This window comes from Astyanax mexicanus, chromosome 1 (genome assembly GCF_023375975.1).
Source record: "Astyanax mexicanus isolate ESR-SI-001 chromosome 1, AstMex3_surface, whole genome shotgun sequence".
NCBI lineage: Eukaryota > Metazoa > Chordata > Actinopteri > Characiformes > Acestrorhamphidae > Astyanax > Astyanax mexicanus.
In genome coordinates, this window is record NC_064408.1 from 10175812 (window position 1) to 10198858 (window position 23047).

At 38.0% G+C, this 23047-nt stretch overlaps 2 protein-coding genes across 2 annotated transcripts in view; one reads left to right on the forward strand and one right to left on the reverse strand.

Annotated features, from left to right (window-relative positions):
• Window positions 1-23047, reverse strand: part of ift74 (intraflagellar transport 74) — a 48836-nt gene that overhangs the window by 22905 nt on the left and 2884 nt on the right. The window contains exons 6-13 of the mRNA XM_022665758.2: window positions 22978-23038; window positions 21579-21638; window positions 21420-21481; window positions 8474-8612; window positions 4054-4116; window positions 1614-1757; window positions 1468-1508; window positions 730-809 (exon numbers count right to left, since the gene is read on the reverse strand). Coding sequence (XP_022521479.2) covers window positions 730-809; window positions 1468-1508; window positions 1614-1757; window positions 4054-4116; window positions 8474-8612; window positions 21420-21481; window positions 21579-21638; window positions 22978-23038 — 650 coding nt within the window. The remainder of the gene's footprint in view (window positions 1-729; window positions 810-1467; window positions 1509-1613; window positions 1758-4053; window positions 4117-8473; window positions 8613-21419; window positions 21482-21578; window positions 21639-22977; window positions 23039-23047) is intronic.
• On the forward strand, window positions 9475-21580 carry LOC111191288 (leucine-rich repeat-containing protein 19). The gene is made up of 5 exons (XM_022665759.2): window positions 9475-9561; window positions 13848-13943; window positions 15585-15945; window positions 17748-18125; window positions 19262-21580. Exons 2-5 carry the CDS (start codon window positions 13866-13868, stop codon window positions 19651-19653), a joined length of 1209 nt encoding a protein of 402 aa, XP_022521480.2. The 5' UTR covers window positions 9475-9561; window positions 13848-13865; the 3' UTR covers window positions 19654-21580.

The window sequence follows — 23047 nt, forward strand, 5'->3', positions numbered from 1 at the left end:
AAATTTTTAAAGTAAATTCAAATTATCCAGGCTTACAATGTGGTTTAGATATGTAAAACGGCTCAGAAAAAGGCATTAAACAGGAAACTAGAAGGCGATTGATATACAGTGTGCCATAATTGTATGATTACTGCTGTAAAATTACTGGGAATAAATTATTTTTACAATTGTATACACCTGTTAAGTCCATTATGACTGGTCTGACCAGTATGCAGAGAGAATGTTCTCACAGTGGTTTGTGAGACACTTTTGGTGTGCTCATGAGCATAATACTCACTCAAACCTTAAATTTAATATTCATCTAGGGATAAAAGCGCTTAATTTAGGCATCTAAAGCACTGTTACTATGATTAGGAGATCGCTGATTCGAATCCTGGTCATGCAGCTTGCCGTCAGCTGCCGGAGCCCTGAGAGAGCACAACTGGCCTTGTTCTATCTCTTTGGGTGGTTAGATGGTGCTCTTTCCCCTCATCACTCCAAAGGGTGATGTCGATCAGCACAAGGCATCTGTGAGCTGATGTATCGGAAGAGAGTCAGTGCACTTTCCTCTGAATGCGCCGTGATGCTACTCGGCAATTATAATAATTGATATTATACAGATGCAGCATATCTTTTGTAATGTGAATTATTTTTAATACAACATGAAAATGGCAAGAGTTTTGTAGCACAATTTGAAACCTAAAATGTGTTTAATGTTTGTATACAGGACACAGTGTTGTTGTACAGTACCTTGGTGGTCCTCCATGTCCATGTGGAGTTGTCGCAACTCTTCATTGAGCTGAGTTATTTTCTCCCGAGTTTCAGTTAGCCTGATGGAATAAGAAAAACTCTGTAAAAAATCAGACAGTAAATTCAACCCTGCATTATCAGTTACAGTACCAGTCAAAAGTTTGGACACACATCTGTTCCTTCAATGTGTTTTCTTTTCTTTTTAGAATTTTGAAAAAAAAAAAAAAAAGAAGTGCTAAAGAAACCAGAATATGTTTTCTACTTTAGATTCTTCTAAACATCACATTTATCTTTAAGGACAGGACGAATCTGCACACTCTTGGTATTTTAATCTCAGTGTCTTCTTGAGGGAGAGTCACCTGGAATAGTTTTCTCAGCATCTTGAAGGAAGGAGTTCCTGGAGGTGCTGAACAATAGCTGCTGCTTTTCCTTCACGCTTCGAAGCTCCAGCTCATCCCAATTAAATCACCTCAAATCACCATCTCAGTTCATCAGGTTTAAATCAGGGGACTAATGTTGAAGACATTTTATTTAGAGGACTTTTTATTTTACTGTTTACTATGTCATTCTATATGTGTCTCTTAATTTTTTCTATGTCTTTAATATTAATCTACAATTTAGAAATTAAATTAAATAAATAAATAAATAAAGACATTACAAAACATTAAATAAGAAGGTGTGTCTAAACGTTTAACTGGTACTGTATATCAGTTATGAGTGAGAGATGATGTTACATACTGCCGCTCCATGCTGGCTATTTCCTGATTATCTTCTTTCACCTGAAGCAAAACAGTTACAGTATCATCAGTGTTTAAGTTTCAGACAGGTACAGGATGGCAGTATACACTGTACAGGTTTAGGGTTAGAGCTGAATGTGTGTTGACCTGTTTGAGCAGGCGTTCCCTCTCTTCCTGAGGAGAGGTGGTGTTCTTCTCCTCTGCCTGCATGGCGTCTCTGCGCTGCTCCAGCTCCTGCAGGCGCTCATACAGCAACACGGCCTCCTGCTTCACCTGAGAGTGCAGCAGCTCCTGCAGGGGGTGGAGAGAGTCACTGTTCTTACTGTTATTATTAACTACCACTGATTTACCACCGTTAATAATGATAACAGTAAACTAAACTGATACAGAGCTCAGAGAAAAAGAGAAGGACAGGGAGAGTAATAAGAGAAAGAGAGAGAGAGAGAGAAAGAGAGACAGATAGATAAGCACTAGATAAAAAGAGACAGACAGATACATAGACAGATACATATAGTAAGAAAAAAGAGAAATGGGAAGAGGAAGACAGTGAGATGGATAGAGAGATCATTAAAATATGGACAGAGAGAAAGGCCGCCAGATGGACAGACAGGAAAAAAGACAGAGACAGAAAATACAGTCGCAAAGAAGAAAAGACAGACATATAGAAAAAAAGTGAGATGGATTGATAGATAAAAATATGGACAGATAAAGAGGTAAATAGATATACAGACAGATATAGTAAGAAAAAAGTGAAAAATGGGGAGAGTAGAATAGTGAGATGATTGAGAGGTAGACGAAAATGTGGACAGATAAAAAGACAGATAGATAGACAGCCAGACACACTGAGTGACAGACACACAGACAGCCAGAAAGATAGACTGATAGACATAGTAAGAAAAAAGTAAAAAAATAATAAGACAAGAACAATGAGATGGATGGAGAGATAGATCTATAGCCAGACAAAGAATACAGACGCACAGAGGGACAGACAGAGAGACAGACTGACAGACTGAGAGGGATAGAGTAAGAAAAAAGGTGAAAAATGGAAAGTGAGATGGATTGAGAGATAGATACAATTGTGGACAGATAAAAAGAATGAAAAACAGACAGCCAGACAGAGAATACAGACACATGGAGACAGACAGACTGACAGAAAGACAGCTATAGTAAGAAAAAAAGGAAAAATGGAGAAAGAAAGACAGCCAGATGGACCGATATACAGGAAAAAAGACAGAGACTGAAAATACAGAAGCAAAGAAGGAAAGACAGACAGATAGACAGATAGATAAAGAAAAAAAAGTGAAAATTTGGGAGAGAAAGACATTTGAGAAGTGAGATGGATTGAGAGATGTAAAAATGTGGACAGATAGAAAGATATATAACCAGATAAAGAATACAGACACACAGAGGGAAAGACAGACAGACTGACAGACAGATATAGTACAAAAAAAGGTGGGGAGAGAGAGAAAGACAGTAAGATAGATTGAAAAGTAGATAAAAATATGGAAAGATAGAAAGACAGCCAGACAGAGAATATAGAAGCACAAAGGGACAGACATAGACAGACTGACAGACAGATATAGTAATAAACAAGTTAATAAAACTTGGGAGATGAGAACAGTGAGATGGATTGAGAAAAAGATAAAAATATGGACAGATAGAAAAACAGATAGATATATAGACAGACAGAGAATACAGACACACAGAGACACAGACAGACAGACTGACAGACAGATATAGTAAGAAAAACTGGGAGAAAAAGACAGTGAGATTAATTAAGAGACATGGACAGACAGACAGACAGACAGACAGAGAATACAGAAGCACAAAGGGACAGACAGACAGACAGATAATACAGAAGCACAGAGAGACAGACAGACAGAGAATAATGAAGCACAGAGGGACAGACAGACAGACAGACAGACAGAGAATACAGAAGCACAGAGGGACAGACAGACAGATAATGCAGAAGCACAGAGGGACAGACAGACAGAGAATACAGAAGCACAGAGGGACAGACAGACAGACAGAGAATACAGAAGCACAGAGAGACAGACAGACAGACAGAGAATAAGGAAGCACAGAGGGACAGACAGACAGAGAATAATGAAGCACAGAGGGACAGACAGACAGACAGACAGAGAATACAGAAGCACAGAGGGACAGACAGACAGAGAATACAGAAGCACAGAGGGACAGATAGACAGACAGACAGACATACAGACAGACATATAGATAGATAGATAATACAGTGTGAGTGAATGAGAAAAGAAAACAGAAAAAAAAAACAGAAAATGTGTGTGTGTGTGTGTGTGTGTGTGTGTGTGTGTGTGTGTGTGCGCGTGTGTGTGTGCGTGCATGTGTGTGTGCGTGTGTGGTAATAAAATGATAAGGAATGTGCTGATGCTGAGTGATCAGGAGTGACAGTCAGAACAGTGACTGGAACAGTCCGGGTCAGATAACCAGCCTGCTCTATATACAGCCCTGCAGTCTGACTGCTGGCTTTATCACAGGGTCATCAGTGCACTGGGTCAAAGCTGCTGCTGCTGCTTATGTTTGTGTGTACAGCATTTGTGATTTCGCTCACAGCCTCGAACGTCTCCTTCCTGGTCATCAGAGTGTCCAGCTCCTCTTGACGAGCGTCCAGTTCCTGCACAAATACAGAAGAAGACGGGGAACAGAGTCAACCTTTAACCTCAAGCAGAATCCAAGACGCCATAAACTTAAGACGCCCCCGTCACCAATCATTAACAATTACGGGAATAGAACCAACGTAAGTGCAATACTCACTTACAATAATGTACTCAGCCAAAGGGAATTCACAAACTAATGTGGCCTATTATGCTCAATGTTCCTCTATTTTACTCACTTTAAAAGAACATACTGGACAACACAACTACATACAATACAACCTCTATATACCAGTAATGTGATGATAGCATAAAAAAATAGCATAATAATGCAATTTATTTTTCATAATTTAAAATAATTTTAATATAAAACATTGGAAGTAAAATATATAAATCATAGAATATCCTAAATAAATAAAAATGACAAAAAAATATAAACTCCGGTTTTTAAGCAAAGATGACAAACTGTCTTACTAATGTTAATGAGTTGTTTTTGCTAAATAAAAAGAATGGGAAATACTGAGGTCTGAAAAAGTACTACAGTTATGTCTATATATTGCACAATTCAATAATGTAATAATCATGACAGGCCTAAAAAAGGTTTACACTAAGGAAAACATCATGTAAATATGCATGTATTTCAGTCACACTAAATGATCATTAAAATGACAATTAATTATAATAATATTATTTCTTGGAGAATACATCATTAAAACCAGTTACTATGATAGGTTCACTGCAGCCTCAGACAGACAGACAGGTTCAATACACAAATAACATATGTGATGTTTCTTTTGAAAAACAATGAACCAGTTATGGTTTACCTTCTAAAAAGTTTTAAATATCTGATGACGTATATTAACAAGCTACAAACTCTTTTTCTTACAAACCTTATAATTACAGTGATAAAATTCTTCTATTGGCCCGTCAGAGTGCTAGAAACCAGTCCGTAAATGCAGAGCTTAATACTGTTTTTTATAAGCCCTTAGCAAGAGGAATTTCAGAATAAGGAAAATAACAAGGAGATAATAGGCTTGATAAAAGCTTAACACTTACTGTTTACACATCAAAACACAATTTTAGGTACATAATAAATGCTTTATTTTCATAGTCTAAGCACAAAAAGAGCAAGAAGTGACAGTGTGAATATCATTTTCTTATTTTGAAGTGTTGTGTATGCATCTGTGGATAAATGTTAAAAGAGAATATTTGTTATAGATTATATATATATATATATATATATATATATATATATATATATATATATATATATATATATATATATATATATAACTAACGTTAATAATGTTAGTGAAGCCTGTTTAAATTCACCTCAGCATTCTCTCTTTAATGGACACTCTGCCATAGCGCTGCATGACACTGTGTGCGCATCTTCCTCTCCCACTCTCTCTAATCAGGACTAATCAGGATACTCTATTTGTCACACTATTTGTGTGTGTGCTCTCTCTCTCTCTCTTTCTCTCTCTCTCTCTCTCTCTCACTCACTCACTCGCTCTAAAAGATGATTTCTGGGATATTGTATATAATGTGCGGGCATCGGGGAGTACCTGTTAAAATGCATACAGTTGTGGTCAAAAGTTTACATACACTTGTAAAAAAACATAATGTTATGGCTGTCTTGAGTTTTCAATAAGTTCTACAACTCTTATTTTTCTGTGATAGAGTGATCGGAACACATACATGTTTGTCACAAAAAACAGTCATAAAATTTGGTTCTTTCATAAATTTATTATGGGTCTGCTGAAAATGTCACCAAATCTGCTGGGTCAAAAATATACATACAGCAACAAAATTTGTCAATTTTGGTGATGTAGCGAGTTGTGTCAATCAAATTAGCTTCATGTCATGGCCTCTTCACTTCTTGTAAGTGATTCTGATTGACTACAGCTGTTGACTTCTCATGAGCCCATTTAAATAGGGCTCATTTGACCCAGTGATTAGACTCAGCTACAAAAGCTACAATGGGAAAGTCAAAGGAACTCAGTGTGGATCTGAAAAAGCGAATTATTGACTTGAACAAGTCAGGGAAGTCACTTGGAGCCATTTCAAAGCAGCTACAGGTCCCAAGAGCAACTGTGCAGACAATTATACGCAAGTATAAAGTGCATGGAACAGTTGTGTCACTGCCACGATCAGGAAGAAAACGCAAGCTATCACATGCTGCCGAGAGGAGATTGGTCAGGATGGTCAAGAGTCAACCAAGAATCACCAAGAAGCAGGTCTGCAAGGATTTGGAAGCTGATGGAACACAGGTGTCAGTCTCCACAGTCAAGCGTGTTTTACATCGCCATGGACTGAGAGGCTGCCGTGCAAGAAAGAAGCCCTTGCTCCAGAAAAGGCACCTTAAGACTCAGCTGAAGTTTGCTGCTGATCACATGGACAAAGATAAAACCTTCTGGAGGAAAGTTCTCTGGTCAGACGAAACAAAAATTGAGCTGTTTGGCCACAACACCCAGCAATATGTTTGGAGGAGAAAAGGTGAGGCCTTTAATCCCAGGAACACCATGCCTACTGTCAAGCATGGTGGTGGTAGTATTATGCTCTGGGGATGTTTTGCTGCCAGTGGAACTGGTTCTTTGCAGAAAGTAAATGGGATAATGAAGAAGGAGGATTACCTCCAAATTCTGCAGGAAAACTTAAAACCATCAGCCCGAAGGTTGGGTCTTGGGCGCAGTTGGGTGTTCCAACAAGACAATGACCCAAAACACACATCAAAAGTGGTAAAGGAATGGCTAAACCAGGCTAGAATTAAGGTTTTAGAATGGCCTTCCCAAAGTCCTGACTTAAACCCCATTGAGAACATGTGGACAGTGCTAAAGAAACGGGTTCATGCAAGAAAACCATCACATTTAGCTGAACTGCACCAATTCTGTCAAGAAGAGTGGTCAAACATTCGACCTGAAGCTTGCCAGGAGCTTGTGGATGGCTACCAAAAGCGCCTAGTTGCCGTGAAAATGGCCAAGGGACATGTAACCAAATACTAATGTTGCTGTATGTATATTTTTGACCCAGCAGATTTGGTGACATTTTCAGCAGACCCATAATAAATTTATGAAAGAACCAAATTTTATGACTGTTTTTTGTGACAAACATGTATGTGTTCCGATCACTCTATCACAGAAAAATAAGAGTTGTAGAACTTATTGAAAACTCAAGACAGCCATAACATTATGTTTTTTTTACAAGTGTATGTAAACTTTTGACCACAACTGTAAATTTCAGCGATAGGTGGGACCACTGGTAAACAGATCCTAAAAAGACCTTAAACGTAGTAACCAGTGATGGTATAGTTACTTTGAAAAAGTAATCCGATTACTGATTACTGCTTTAAAAAGTAACTTAGTTACTTTATGGATTACTTGATTTTAAAAGTAACTAAGTTACTTTATTAGTTACTTTCAGCAGCTGCACACACCACGTTCCGCCACCTTAAAATAAAAATTATAACCAGTTTTGCCAATACTCCCTTTATTGGAAAATGCATTTTTAACAGCAACAATTTATCTCTATTAAGTTGAACTATTTTCTAAAAAAATAAGTTTTTTTTTTTATAAAAATAAGAAAATTAACTTAACATAAATATTTTTTTATAAAAAATAAAATACGGTCTTTCTTGATTTTACTAAACATAAATACTTGTTTTTATAAAAAATATATAAAATAAAGAAAGTCTTTCTTGACCTGACATATTTAACACTGTAAAACTGAACATTGAACTTGTTGTTCTCTGCAGGGACGCAAAGAGTGGTTTTATAAAACAGAACCGTGTATATGGTCTAGACCAGGGATCACATATATGCGGACTGCGGTCCGGGTCCGGACCCAGACGTTGTCCAATACGGACCCATACCGGACCCAACTACTGAGAAGGATTTAATTCTGACAGTGTTCATTTAAAGCACCGGAACTTGTCTTTTCTTGCGCCACAGTGAACTTCCAATCACGTGTGGTGTAAAATCTTCAAACGCTCTCCTCTGCCAATCAAATTTGTGGCAGACCGCTGCCCTGGCTAGTGAATTGGGACGCGGCCGCAAAAAAAAACGCCTTTATAAAGAGATTGGGAGCCCGACAACTGGCGGAAAACGAAAACGGGCGGAAACTAAAGACACGCCGAGCGCGAGAGAGAGAGACAGGGGAGAAAGCGAGACGCGTGTGATTGGGGAAGAGCGGAGGGGGAATGGGTAAGGGAGCGGTGTGTGTGTGGAGGAGATGAGGTGGAGAGAGAGAGAGAGAGTAACGCACAGTGACTTAAATAAGTAACTTTAATCTGATTACTGGATTGGAAATAGTAACGCGTTAGATTACTCGTTACTGAAAAAAAGGGTCAGATTACTGACATCACTGGTAGTAACAAACCTGTAGCAGCTCCTCATTAGCAGCTTTCATCTCTGCATACTTGGCTTGTTTCTCTGGGGACATTTTTTTCACTATGTCATCTGCAGCCTGTTTCTCCCGCTCAATCTCCTCCTCCACAGCCTGGATCATGTCCTCCTTCCTGAGAACACATCACAATCACTGATAAAAAAACAAAACAAAAAACAGACAGATTTTAAATACTCCTATCTAAGCACCACAGGAACGGTGGATTATACAGCTCTGGAAAAAAATATATAGACCACTTAAAATTGTTGAGTTTCTTTGATTTTACCAAACTAAAAAACAGAATATAAATCAAGAGAAAGATGGATGATCACCAGCCATCAAACCAAGCTGAACTGCTAGAATTTTTGCACCAGGAGTAAAGGCATAAAGTTATCTAAAAGCAGTGTGTAAGACTGGTGGAGGAGAACAGGCCAAGATGCATGAAAACTGTGATTAAAAAACAGGGTTATTCCACCAAATATTGAACTCTTAAAGCTTTATGAATATGAACTTGTTTTCATTGCATTATTTGAGATCTGAAAGCTCTGCATCTTTTTTGTTATTTTAGCCATTTTTAATTTTCTGAAAAATAAATGCTCTAAATGACAATATTTTTATTTGGAATTTGGGAGAAATGTTGTCTGTAGTTTATAGAATAAAACAACAATGTTCATTTTACTCAAACATAAACCTATAAATAGCAAAATCAGAGAAACTGATTCAGAAACTAAAGTTGTCTCTTTTTTCCAGAGCTGTATATACATATAGCGTGCGTGTGTGTGTGTGTGTGTGTGTGTGTAAAACTCTCCCAGTCAATTCAGATCGTAAAATGCACAACAAATGACACAACAAATACAGTACTGTGCGAAATTGTCCAAAACATCAATAAATCTTTTATAATGTGTTCTTGTTCTATATAGCTGGCTGAGACATTACAGTGAATCTTTAGCCAGGCTGAAATTCCACTCTTTTATTACACAGTGCAAAGGTTCATCACGTAGCTCAGTTCCTGTAAAACCTCATTTCTCACTTCATGCTACACAATCAATCTGCTCTGAGATCTGGATTACACTGGCTGGAGGGTAAGTGCTTAGATATTCACATTTCCATTTTTCTATTACATAAAATCACAAATATTTCTCACAATGTATTTGGTCAATAAATGTGGTCCAATAGTTTCAGTAGTGCTAATAAGGAAATCAAATATATAGAGATAAAATAGCATATTCATGATTACATGCCATCCCATGAAGTTACCATGCTTACTTAAGGCTTAATCAATCTTGATCACTGCTTTAAAATATTTAAGAGTATGAAGTGCTGAGCAAATATATCCTAAATATCAATTTGTAAAATATGTATTTTTTGCTAGTTTAAAGTGACTATATTCATAATATATTAAAAGAAAAAACATAGGTTGTTTTGGTTTTGTGAGGAATAATACTCAATAGAGTATGATGATCTGGTGCAAATTATTTTATAGACACATTGTAATTAAAGCAGCAAAATGGCGACTTTATTTAATTATCTCAAACATCATAATCTAGTGCAGTTTGCTGAGTCTGTGAAATACTATCGAGAGTGTGGAAAATGTACATGGGTGCCACTTGCTTGTTTATCAACTCTGAATCTAATAACACATATATTTAACTATTCAAAACAACGTGAGAGTTGGGACAAGTAACTCTTTTTTTCAGTGTTCTAAGTAGTTTTTATTATATCCTTCTGAGACCCAGCTTTAGATTGCGATTAGTTAAGAGAAATAAAGCGTATGGGAACAGCACTTTATCTGAGGAGCTCCTGCTGCTGCTCCTCACTGTATGAACGTTTTTATCAGAGTAAAATAGAAAAACAACAGCAAACAGATGGGGAGGAATGGGTGTGGGTAAGGTGGAGAGAATTTAAAAGAGATTGTCGTTTTTGTAATGCACTATATTGTTACTGATCTATGATCTATAAAACTTTCAATAAAAACTTGATTACACAAAAACAACAGCAAACAGCAATTATTCACTCAGAGAAAAAACAAGACAAACGGAATTGCTCAATCAATCTACAGAGAATTCATTTATTCAACATTAACATTGTCTTTGTACAAGAAGTAATTTCTGCAAAAATGTCCTCAATATGTTCTCAAATGGGGACAAATAATTTTATTTTGTTTATTTTAATATTTTAATTGATTGTAACGTTGACATTTGGCCACTAGATGGTACAGAAATTATGCAGAGAAGCAGTAACATCCCCATATGAGGACGCAGGGTCTCAACCTTAATACTGACTCAGCAAACTATATTTATCTATGCTATATAACTATATATATATATATATATATATATATATATATATATATATATTCAGCAAGCTTGGTTGATTGATTTCTTAATACAAAATCCTAATTTTGGTCGTTTAAATAAATAATGACACATTATACTGTGCTATGTCGCCATTTCTATCAGTCTGTTTGTCCTGAAATAAATGTAATAACAGAAAACGAACTATAATTCTTAAAATATGCAATGCAAAAGTAAATGGAGATACAAGGTCTCTGACTGACAGGGGTAGCCACAGAGATAATACAATGAATGTATAAAGTAAGGTTGTGTATTGCCAAGACATTGATGTTTCAATATGCATTAATATACAGGGGTTGTGATTCATTATTTTAAAATATATTGCAATACTGTAAGCAAGGCAATAAGTTGTAATTGTTGTAATTTTCACATTAAAAAACACTAAATTCACACAAACTGGTTATCATTAAAGTATAGCTATACTTACAAGATTTACCTAAAAACCAGGTGACTACAAAACATCTATACTAGATCCTTAAAACAGTGTTATTGACTTTAAAGTCTGAATCAAGTCATTCTGTAGAAACTGGCTACAGTAAATGGCATCATAATAAAACTTTACACCAGCAATTAAAGTGGTAGCTAAATTGGTAGCACATAATGTGCTGTTCTGATGTTGATTTCCTCATATCAAATTTACATCTGTTATAAAGAAAGCTGTAGCCTTCATTCCACATTTATGTCTCAACCCCGCTAACCTCTAGTCTTTGAACCATAGCAAGCTGGCATGTAGGCCCATACTTAAGAGCTGTTTCTCAATCAGATTCTCCTTAAAAATAGATCTACTATAGTCTACTCTAGTCACTATACTCAATTACATAGTGATCATACTCTTCTATACTGCAACTGCATCAACATACAGTATTAACAGTGGCACACAGTTTCACTGACAAAAAGCACCAAATGATACATGAGTACTAACAGCACCCTCTTGTGGAGCATCTAAAACCTGCTAAACATGTGTAACTAGAGTATCAAAACCGCATTATTATGAGGCTAAATACTGACCTTAAAATAGACTTATTAGTTCATGTGAACACCCAAACTTGCATGAATGTCCAACGATTTGTGGAATCCCCTAACTCAATGAATGCATTCAGCTAGAAGATAAACATGAACATATTGACCTTATGCAAGGTGTAGCCTAGACGGGCATAAAGCCCCCAAATACCATGTCCAGGTGAAGTATCAAGTTTTCTGGGCTCTGAGGCATCTGGGATGAACCATCGCCCAGTGGGAACTTTTATTTGCAGAAAATAAGAAATGGCTGAAATAACAAAAAAGAGTAAGAATTTTCAGACCTCAAATAATGCAAAGAGAACAAGTTTATATTCATCAAGTTTTAAGAGTTCAGAAATCAATATTTGGTGGAATAACCCTGTTTTTTAACCACAGTTTTCATGCATCTTGGAATCATGTTCTCCTCCACCAGTCTTACACACTGCTTTTGGATACCTGTATGCCACTCCTGGTGCAAAAATTTAAGCAGTTCAGTTTGGTTTGATGGCTTGTAATCATGCATCTTCCTCTTGATTAAATTCCAGAAACTCATCATATTTAAGTGGTCTATTTTTTTTCCAGAGCTGTTTAAGTCTGCCATTTGAGGATTCTTACTAGTTAGTGCTATCCAGAGACTGTAAAAAAGATGGATGCCGTGTCGTCGTTCCCATTCAATAAATGAAAATGAAGCCAAAATCTTCCGCCATGTTGGCGATCCTGAAACCTGAGTCTGCGCAGTAGAGACCAGAAGAGGGAGAAAGACTGTGGAGGGACAGCCTACTCATTTAAATAACCCCGCCCCTGAGGGCTGCCTCCACAGATCTCACACAGTTGGTCACAGTATGGGTCCCACCAATACAGTCCTTGGTCCCACCCCGTCTAGGTGTAACCCAGCCCTTTTACAATAACAATTTACAATTTTTGAATAGAACAGAATAACGTTTTAAAAAATGAATTCTGTGGGGATATAAAAATTTGACAATATAAGCAGAGGTTACACTAGCTGCTGCATTTAAATTAAATAATGGAGGTAGAATTACAGTATATTGGGAAAAAATGTGATTGAAAGTTGTCTGTTTTGCCATTGAAACCTATGGGGATGGGTGGGATAACACAGCTTTCTGAAACCGAACAGTCTATGGTGTTACCTAAATCCTTACAGAACAAAACAGATGTTAACCATGTTAACCCAAAAGCAGCATCTTGAATGGACCATCATACAGTGAAAACATGTATATATATGTATGCTCAGACAAATTAAAGTATTCCTAATCTTTTTATAGGGGGAAAAAAGGAAGCTCTGTCATGGTATGGAGAGGGGTCATTGCAGAAAAGTACATCTTAGAGATCTTGCAGAAACATATACAGCCTTCAAGATGACACATCATGCTGCCTCAGCACAAGCAGTGTCTCATGAGGATTCGTGAAATGTGGCATGTGACACTGATTCTGCTTCTGGGAGGGGTGAAGGGTGCAGGAGGCACTCGCCTGTCCGGCAAGCAGGGCTGTGTTTACAACTCGAGGATGAAACAAATGTTTGTCCTCCGTCAGCCTGAGCATTCATGTGGCGGGGCATGAAAACAGCCTGCCCGCTCCTCCGCAGGAGAACACTGGTCTACTTTGTGCTTTCTGGCAGATTGGGTTCTCTACAAGTGGCTTTGTGGCTGACAGCAGATAACACATGCATCCACACACACACACAAAACAGAAAAAACAGAAAAACACAAGCTGAGGCACACGGGAAGACAGCAAGCTCCTCTAGGACCGACCCATCGACCCATCAGCACAAAGCATCCCTTTGTGTGTAGTGTTGTTCATGGCCTTGTACTTTAGGGGGAGTTTGCCTATTATACTCAATACTGTCGTCCCTCTGAAGCAACCAAGCTCTGTGGGACCGATGACAACGCCTTGTTACAAAGATAAATTCTGATGTAGTATTTTCCCACAAACTGTGGGCTAGCGGCTCGATTGTGCTGCTAGCTGTACTTATTTGGGATGCTGGTGTGTGATTGCAGGTAAAGACCGGAAAGATCATGGAGATGAATTTGATTGTCTTGCTATGGATGGCGACTGCCCTGGCGACTGCAACGGTACCTTCACCCACAGACGTGGTGAGTCCTTCATATTTTATACTTAATATAACTCAATATATCACAATATAGCACACTTTTGCAGTGTATTTACAAACATATTAGTATACAACAAGTTGCAAGTTTAAAAATGAGTCCAATCTGAATGATGACTATGCAATTCAAGCCTTCATACTACCAGTAAACTGCATTGATTTAAGCAAATCAGCTTATAGCATATCGTCGCTGTCCTACGAAAAACACTTTTTAATCGATTTTTAGTTTACTACATAATTTGAACTGACAAACTGTCCCTTACACTGTGCCAAAGTTTCTTGATGAACGGACCAATAGAAACTCTTCAAAATTACCTGAAATAACTGACTTCCATTGAAAGTTTACAAGGTTTTTTCTCTCTCCTGTAAATTTGCTGTTTTGGAGATAAGTGTTTTTCATTGGACACCAATATTATACTCTCTTCACATTTACACTGTTGTTTCCCATGACATTTGCCATGTCCCATTAAATTTAAAGAAAGCTAAACTGACGTGTTCATGGCTTATAGAATACGGGTGTGGGCATTCACATGCCATTCCCTGAGGTAACAATTATCATGTCCAAAGCTCTGCTTTTATAAGGATGAATCATTTTGCCCTAAATGGACTTTAAATTCCAAATAAGAAAACTCAGAATATTATCAGAATATTTAATAAAATTGTGTAAGATTTTTTCTCCATAAGAATGGTTAGTTAATAAGTCCCAATGGCTTTGTCGTTTTGATAACAACCCTTATTTCTTAATCTCTTGAGACCCTGAGTCCTCATATGGGGACATTAAATTTCTGCTTCTCTGCACCATGATTCTTAATTTTTAAAAACGTTGACCCTTTGGCTTCATATGCAGACACTGCCTGTATCATGTATTCATCACATGACAACATTACACTAAACTGATTAAAATCAAGATGGTTGGGGCTCAGAGTGTTTCAGCGGTCTAAAGCGTTGATCGCGATATTGTCGGTTTGAATCCTGTTCATGTAGCTTGCCATTGGCTGCCAGAGCCCAGTGATGTTGATCAGCGCAAGGCGTCTGTGAGCTGATGTATCTGATGAACCAAGTGGCTGCGTTTTCCTCCGAGTGCGCTGTGATGCTACTCGACAATGCTGCATTAGTGGTGGCTGACTTCATATGTATCGGAGGAGGCATGTATTAGTCTTCACCCTCCTGGTGTTGGGGCATCACTAGTGATAGGGGGAGTCCTAATGAGTGGGTTGGGTAATTGGCCGTTTAAATTGAGAGAAAATGGGATAAAAAAAAAAAAAATGGTGGGAATCCCAATCAAGAGTTTCTACAGCCAGTCCAGACAGAAACATGCGCTAGGTAAAAAATCTCATCCCATTTATTTACCAATTAGTAATCCTTAGGGTATAATAAAAGTCACATGCATAAAGCTAGAGAGATACTTGCTGTTTGTCCATGCTTTCATGTAGGCAATATAAGCAAGTAATGGTTCACATACTTGCCTAAATGCCACACGTCTTTCACTAGAGGCTTCCGCAAGCCACAGTGGCAAGGAAACGTCGTACAGATGTAATGTGTAGCTAACAGTGAGTATATCTGTAGCCTAATGGGTTAATCTTATAAATTCAATGTTTTTTAATGTGTCTCTCTTTCTTTTTTTCAGTTGGATGAAAGCAACAAGACACTGACGGGCATTCCCCTCACCTACAGTTCAAGCATAACCAAGCTAATCCTACACCATAACTCCATCACGATGAACAGCTCAGATACCAAGAGTCTGAGTAAGCTGACCAACCTAAAAGAGCTGGATCTATCATATAACCATATAGAGGTGCTGGCTGATGGGGCCTTTTCTGGCCTTGAAAAGTTGGAAGTTCTCAATCTCAGTGGGAACAGATTGAAAACAGTCAAAAAGGAAGCTTTAACTGGTCTGAATCATCTCAAGAAGCTGGATCTGCAGGAGAACCCATGGCAGTGTGATTGCCTTTTTCTGCAGTGGATGAATGAATCTGGAGTGCAGATAGGTAGGTGCTACTGGATATGTCTACTTAAGGCTATAGTTATTGTTAAATACTTTAAAGCAGTTTTACCCTTACAAACCAAATCTAGCAATTGAAGAGCTTGGTATTTACTCAGACAAAAACAGTTTAAAATGCTCCACAAAACTAAATCACAAATGTTTTCACCAAATTCATCACAACATGTTACATTTATAACAACAGAGCTCTCAGGATAATCCACCCCCCTTTATAACAATGGTCTTTAGTAGTTACTAGAGCCTAATTTCCGGTTATTACCTGCTGCAAACATGATGTATAGCCAGAGACCCGCTTTAGCAAGTATTTTGAATCACAGTATTATGATATCTTTGTTTTCCTGGGCAACTTATCATGAGAATATTGTTTTGTAAGATGTCCTGTGATTCTAACCCCTTACTCAGGACAGGTGATAGTGATGGCCACTTCAGAATCTTCCAGGACTTCTTCTACAACCAAGCCTTGGTCGGAAAGTCCAGTGACACCCAATATTTAGCAAACATAAGGTTTTCTCACTGGAGTTCCTGATACTAGATCATATTTTAAATGGATTGTGTTGTTATATTTGGAGAAAGCATTAGTTATATTAGTTGTGTTGAGCTATTTAACTTGGTTTTGTTTGATTGATTTGTTGCAAATGGCAGAAATTAATTATTTCAATTATTTTCAATTATTTCAGAAAGATTTTGACAAATATATGTGGCAAAAAATTGAAATCTTTTGTCATTTTTGCATTGTTTCAGAATTCTATAAGAATATTAACTAATTTTTCTCATATTTAATATTGTTTTAAGCACTACTCAAAGTCTGTATGAAATTTAATTGGAAAAGTACCTGCTGGTGCTGCTGTGAGCTGAACCCCGTTTGCTTCGCCATGTTTGGAAGAGCGCTTGAAGCTGGCGGGGTGGGCGTGGTCTGTCTAGAGGGTTCAGGGTGGGTGACCAATAGAGATTAAAGGGGAACGCCTTCTTCTAAGCCCCGCCCACCCGTGAAAAGTGTGCCAAAAATCAGAACCAAAAAAATGAAGCAGAAGCAAAGGAGAGATTCCAGAAGCAAAAGTCTTTAGCAGCAAAATCCACAAAAATCCACAGAAAATCCAAAAAAATCCAAAAATGAAAGCAAAGACTGGCAAAATCCAAACTAAAATAATTTTCAAATAAGTGCAAAGAATAATAAAATAACCAAGTATATTTAAATATATATATTTGATATATATTTTTTCTCTTTTGAATTTGCAACATACATGTTTTACTTTTGATTCTTAAAATTTTGATTGTGGATTTTATTTTTTTACGTAAAACTTTTGGCACAAAATTCACTCCATACTTTTAATAGATTAAATCACTTAAAACAAGTACAAAAATAATAATACTCTAATCATCTCAAAACGAGAATTTATAGATATTTAGACTATGCTTAAGAGGATTTCTCCATCTAAGATTAAATTTTTTGCAGTTTAGTTGTGAGGGCAGTGGGTTCAAAGGATAAATCAATGGGAAACAAACCCCAAGAACATGATGGAATGCGACCATAAATTGTAATCTGACTGCCACAATCTAGGCAATTCACGACAAGACAAGTCTCTATAACAAAAAACACTTTAATTAGCGTTTATTAAGAGCATGAGGCAAAAGCATGCTGTTCATTAGTCCTACAAGAGGAACCCTAGCCAATTACCTTGCTCCTGTAAATCACCCAGTTTTGGATGCAGAACAAAGTAACTGGCTGAGAAAAGTCCTAAATTGTTGATGATCTGTCTAACGCTGGTCATGTGTCTCGCATTTCTGCAGAAGGAGGAACCTGTGCTTTTCCGATTAAACGCAGAGTCCTGGATCTGATCAGTGAATGCTCCACCACAGCACAGCCATCTTCAGTTACTTCCAGCACAACCACCACTACACCCAGCCCAACCACTGCTCCTCTTCCTCCTCCTCCTCCTCCTCCTCCTCCTCCTCCTACTGCCACCACTACCACTGCCAAAGCCACTAGGTCTACTACTACTCCTACTACTACAACTACAACTATCCCTACTACTACATCTACAACTACTACTGCTACTACTACTGGAGCTACATCTGCTGCTCCTGCATCAACAGCAGTCACTACTGCCCAGTGGACATCGCATTTACTGTCACCCAACTTACGCAAAACCAACATTTCAAACAAAGGTAACAAACCTCTTTCGCACCAACTGATTTAATCATTTCATAACGGAAAAATACTACATTAGTATGAGAAATCTTATACGAAGCCCCTAACGTGACATCATGTAAAAAAAAAAAGGAGAAAGCCTAATTAAGGCATGGGAACGAGATACTAAAGCGTAGGAACGAGATGCCTATGCGTGGGAATGAGATAATTAAGGAATTGGAAAGAGAGACTTATGCTTGAGAATGAGATAATTAAGCCGTGGGAACGAGATCATCAAGGCATGGCCACGACTTATTAAGGCGTGGGAATGAGTACATTAAATCATAGCTATTAAGGCGTGGCCAAAAGGTCCTTTTCTGGATTTTCTCAGTCAGCTTTATGAGGTAGAGTCACCTGGAATTCAGGCTTTCAGTTAACAGCTGTGCTGAACTCATCAAGAGTTAATTACTTGTATTTCTTGTCTCTTAATGTGTTTGAGAGCATCAGTTGTAAAGTAGTGAAGAGGTAGAGTTACAGGTATACAGTGAATAGTGAATATTTGAGTAATGTTGTAATTCATATTATGGCAAAAAGTATTTAACTAAGTAAAGAAAAAACAAACATTTTAAGAACTGAAGGTCAGTCAATTAAAAAAAAATCAAGAACTTTGAAAGTATCCTCAAGTGCAGTCGATAAAACCATCAAAAACTTTATGATGAAACTGGCTCTCATCAGGACCACCCCAATAAGAGAAGAGCGAGAGTTCCCTCTGTTGTACAAGATAAGTTCATCAGAGTTACCAGCCTCAGAAACCACAAGTTAACAACACCCCAGATAAGAGCACCTAAATGCTTCTTCACAGAGTATTGTGGTTAGTTTAATACTTTTAAGTTACTACATGATTCCTTATTTGTTCCTTCATAGTCTGGATAAGATTGGTTTGATTGGTACTGTAAAATTTGTTAATGAAATAGTATTTGCATGTATTTACATTAAATCTGAACTCTAGTACCATTTGTGTCAATAAGCAAAACATAATTAGGAGAGTTTAGCCACTAATTTTATTAGAAAGAATATACATAACTTAGGAATATATGTAATGCCTCTCCAAAATGGAAGTGGAGCCCAACAGACAAGCCCTTATATATTAACCCAAGTGTGTATCTTCCTCCAGATTCCTTGACAGACACTGATAAAACTGGGAAGCAGGAGCCTGGAGTGAGCAACACCTGGAAGTTTCTGGCCGGAGTGATAGTCATCGCTCTCTGCACCTCTATGTTCATCGTGTGTGCCGTCAAATCACCATCGTGGTACAAAATGCTGTTTAACTACCGACACCAGAGGCTCCGCGAGGTGGAGGAGCCCAACATCTTTAGCACGGGACGCTACTCCAACTTCAGCCTGGACACGGAGCAGACCGAGACCAGCGCCTACGAGCTGGACCAGGGTCCAGAACAGCCGCTGGAGGATGAGGATGGCTTTATAGAGGACCGCTACATCCAGCCGGAGGACTACAAAGAGCACACGGAGGACTACAAGGACCACTCTGATGCTGATGAAGTATGAACTCTGATCTGAGAAGAACATGACTGAATTACGGATGGGAATGTTTACCCTTTAACACTTTCCTTGATAAATAAGAAGCCTTTATAATATGGCAATGCACAGGAATGAGTTTTTCTGTTTACCAATCAACCAAATACCTTATGTTTATGAGCGTCCACAATGCATTAATAATATGCTTTCACATCTGCGTTTCTTTACCAAAGATTGTTGGGTAAGCTTGTGCAGAAAAGCTATCCAGAGTGAACTTCACACATACAGTATTCAGAGTGTATTCGTATGTATGTATGTGTATTTAGACCAAACCGTTGTGGATTTCTTTGTAAAGTTGTACAGAAAATACACTACTCACTACTCATAGCCTACAGGTATTGGCCAACATAGAGGAGTGTGTCACATGTTCCATAAGTGAATAAAGATTTAGATATTTTCGATGGTTCTTAATGCTGTTCGTTTTTACAAACTACAGATACACCAAATATATGGCAACCAAAATTATTCAAATCCAAAAATGTCTAAAATGTTCAGCAAAATATGTGGAAAGACCACATAATTTCTACAGAACAATGACTATATTATTTGTAATTTATTTTAATCTTAGCATTATAGTCTTTTACGGCCCATTTTTAACGACAATAGTAAGAAATAAGGGTGTCACCATGTTTCCCTTTCCATAATTTAGCAAGTAAACAAAACTGTAATTCTTATTTCTTTCAAAGTCAAACGAGCGCTGGATGTAAATCTACACAAATTCTCTCCTGAAAACTGTTTATTTGGGTAAGTAAAGTAAAGCGCTTCTGTTTATTTACAGTAAACTTAGATTTCCAGTGTTTTAGCGCAGTTAACAGCAGTAGCCACGGTTAGCAGCGCTTAGCACTGGTAAATGCCGTCCAACAGCGCAACACTGAGGAACCCTGAGTGTTTTGGTAACCCAGGGTGCTATCAGCTAGCGGTTCATCCCATGTAGTTTATTTTAATACGGTAAACACACAGACTACAGTCTGATATACTTGCCTCTGAACGGCAAAAGAGCTAGTGCTGTGGTTAGCGGCTAATGCTAATACTAATACTGCTCCAGCCTCGGTGCTGGAGAAACTTCACTGAAAACTCACACTTATAAGGATGTCAGCTTCAGCAGAGTGGCTTTACTGCTTCTTACAACCTGACTGGTAGAATTCATACGTAAGGCAAATCCAGATTATGAGGTGCCCTGCCTTTTTTGGGGGGAAAATGAAAAGATTTTAGGTGTGCCTTATAGTGTGAAAAGTACACCAAATTATATTGCTGTAACAAATATTTAATTTTGTTCAGTTTTTTGGAAATGCTCAATTCTAAGCAGAGAGACAGAGTTGTATAGTGTTGTGGATAATGAAACCAGTGTTCTGGAGCAATTAACTTTTACATTTATGGCATTTATCCAGGACGACCTACAAAAGTGCTGAGTCATCATGTGCTAGTATCGATAGACTCCAAATTCTTTGATGCCATCAGTCTATATATTTCATAATTTACTGCTCCTGGTAACCTTTATCTTCCTTCTGAATAGAATTACAATCCCACACTTCCCTCTATTTGCAACTTTTGTGACAATGAGTGTATGTATAATGGTATTTTCTTTGTAGATGACCTGGGAGCACCCCCTGTTTCCCAGGACAGTGAAATACATTTATCCTGCCACTGCAGTGCCCTCTACTGACCTGTATTAGAAATGCACTGCCTGCTGACAGTGGAGCATGTCTGATGTTTGTGAGGACTCTGAAAGCACTTACTCTCTTCGTTCCGTGAAAATGACGTCCATGCTCTGGGCTTCTCTGTCATTCTGCGCTCTCAGCTAAACATGTGAGGAGAAATGTGATGTGAAGACACTGGGATATTCATGTAAAACATTAAGATTCTTATAAATGCCAATAAAACGAGATGATACCCACCATATTGAAGTCATTCATTACTTCATCCATTTCAGTGTTAGTGTTCAGTTTGTCCACCAGCTGAAAATTCAACAAACAAGGACTTAACATTTCACATGCCTGCCTAAGAATGCTTACTGCTATTACTATGTATAGAAGGTTTTTTTATTTAGTTTATTCATGTATGCATGACATTCAATATGAAAATATATTCCTAATTTTCCATCTCCGCTCCACTGACCATGTAGGAGCATGTTGTGGTTCTATAATTAAAAAACTGTTCCTCAGTGTACTTTATTATCTGTCTTTCACTCTGTCACCCAGAGCAGCTATTATTATTTGGGTGGTGGGTCATTATTATTCTCAGCACTGCAGTGAATAACACTGATTAGCATGGTGGTGGTGTATGAGTTGTTAGTGTGTGTTGTGGTGGTACAGTGAGTGGATCAGATACAGCAGTGCTGATGGAGTTTTTAAACACTGTATGGATTGACTGTCCTCCAATCTATAAGACACTCCTATCCTCTAGCCTTTCATCAATGGACACAGGACGCTTCCAAAGGGATGCTGGCCGCAGGACTCTGCCCACAGGTTAACTGCTAGTTTGATGTTTCTATTCAGTTCCAGTCCAGCAGTGGAACTGATCTGATCCAGCATCCACCATTATATAATATCACACCCTTTAACCCTTTACCCTAGTGTGTATTTAAAGTGGCAGTCCTTATTGTCTTGTTTCTAAGCTGAAAGTAGAAGCATTTCTGAGTGGAGAAGGAATAATTTATTGTGTTTATTGTACTGTAGTACCAGTGTGTTGAAACAACCATACCTGCTAAGCCTAATATATTAATTCTAAAAAAAAAATGGGTTGTTGGGTCGCTTTTCACAGGAGTTCTTCTGGCCACATCAGACGTCTTTATGCATTTCTGTCACATGTACAGCCTCTAAAAGAGTATTCAGCTCAGTTTTACTAAACACGAGCAGCTGGTGGAGCAATGGAGACTTCAGAAGAGAAAACTCAGAGCTCAGTAGCTAATTCACCCATAGTAAAAAACAAAGTATGTAGATGAAATGAAGTTTCTGAATAAGTGCGCTCTCTCTCTGTGACTGAACATAACCTGGAATTGGATTCATCCGCTCTGAAAGGAGACCGCATCACACCCGCCCAGTTTAAAATGATTCTTCCGCATGGTTGGTGCAATTACCCATTCTCACCAGAGAGGGTCCTAAATCCCAAAATTACTCATACTTTCTATGTGTGCCATAAACTTAATTCAACACTGAAGCTGTCTAGTCTCCCGATTCCTAACACAGCACAATGCACACTAACAAACCACCACCATGACAGTGTGCCAATGTGTGTGAACAACCAAATAATAACTATTAACTAATAATGATTTCGTCTCGAGGCTTTCACACTTACCATGTTATAGTCTGCCAGCTGTCCCTGAAAATCCTTTATTTCTCCAGCAAGGCCCTCAGCTCTGTTAGCA

Coding starts and splice junctions, on each gene's coding strand:
- LOC111191288 (XM_022665759.2), top strand. CDS start 13,866: ATGGAGATGAATTTGATTGTCTTGCTATGGATGGCGACTGCCCTGGCG. Junction 13,944..15,584: donor TACCTTCACCCACAGACGTG/GTGAGTCCTTCA, acceptor TCTTTTTTTCAG/TTGGATGAAAGCAACAAGAC. Junction 18,126..19,261: donor AACCAACATTTCAAACAAAG/GTAACAAACCTC, acceptor ATCTTCCTCCAG/ATTCCTTGACAGACACTGAT.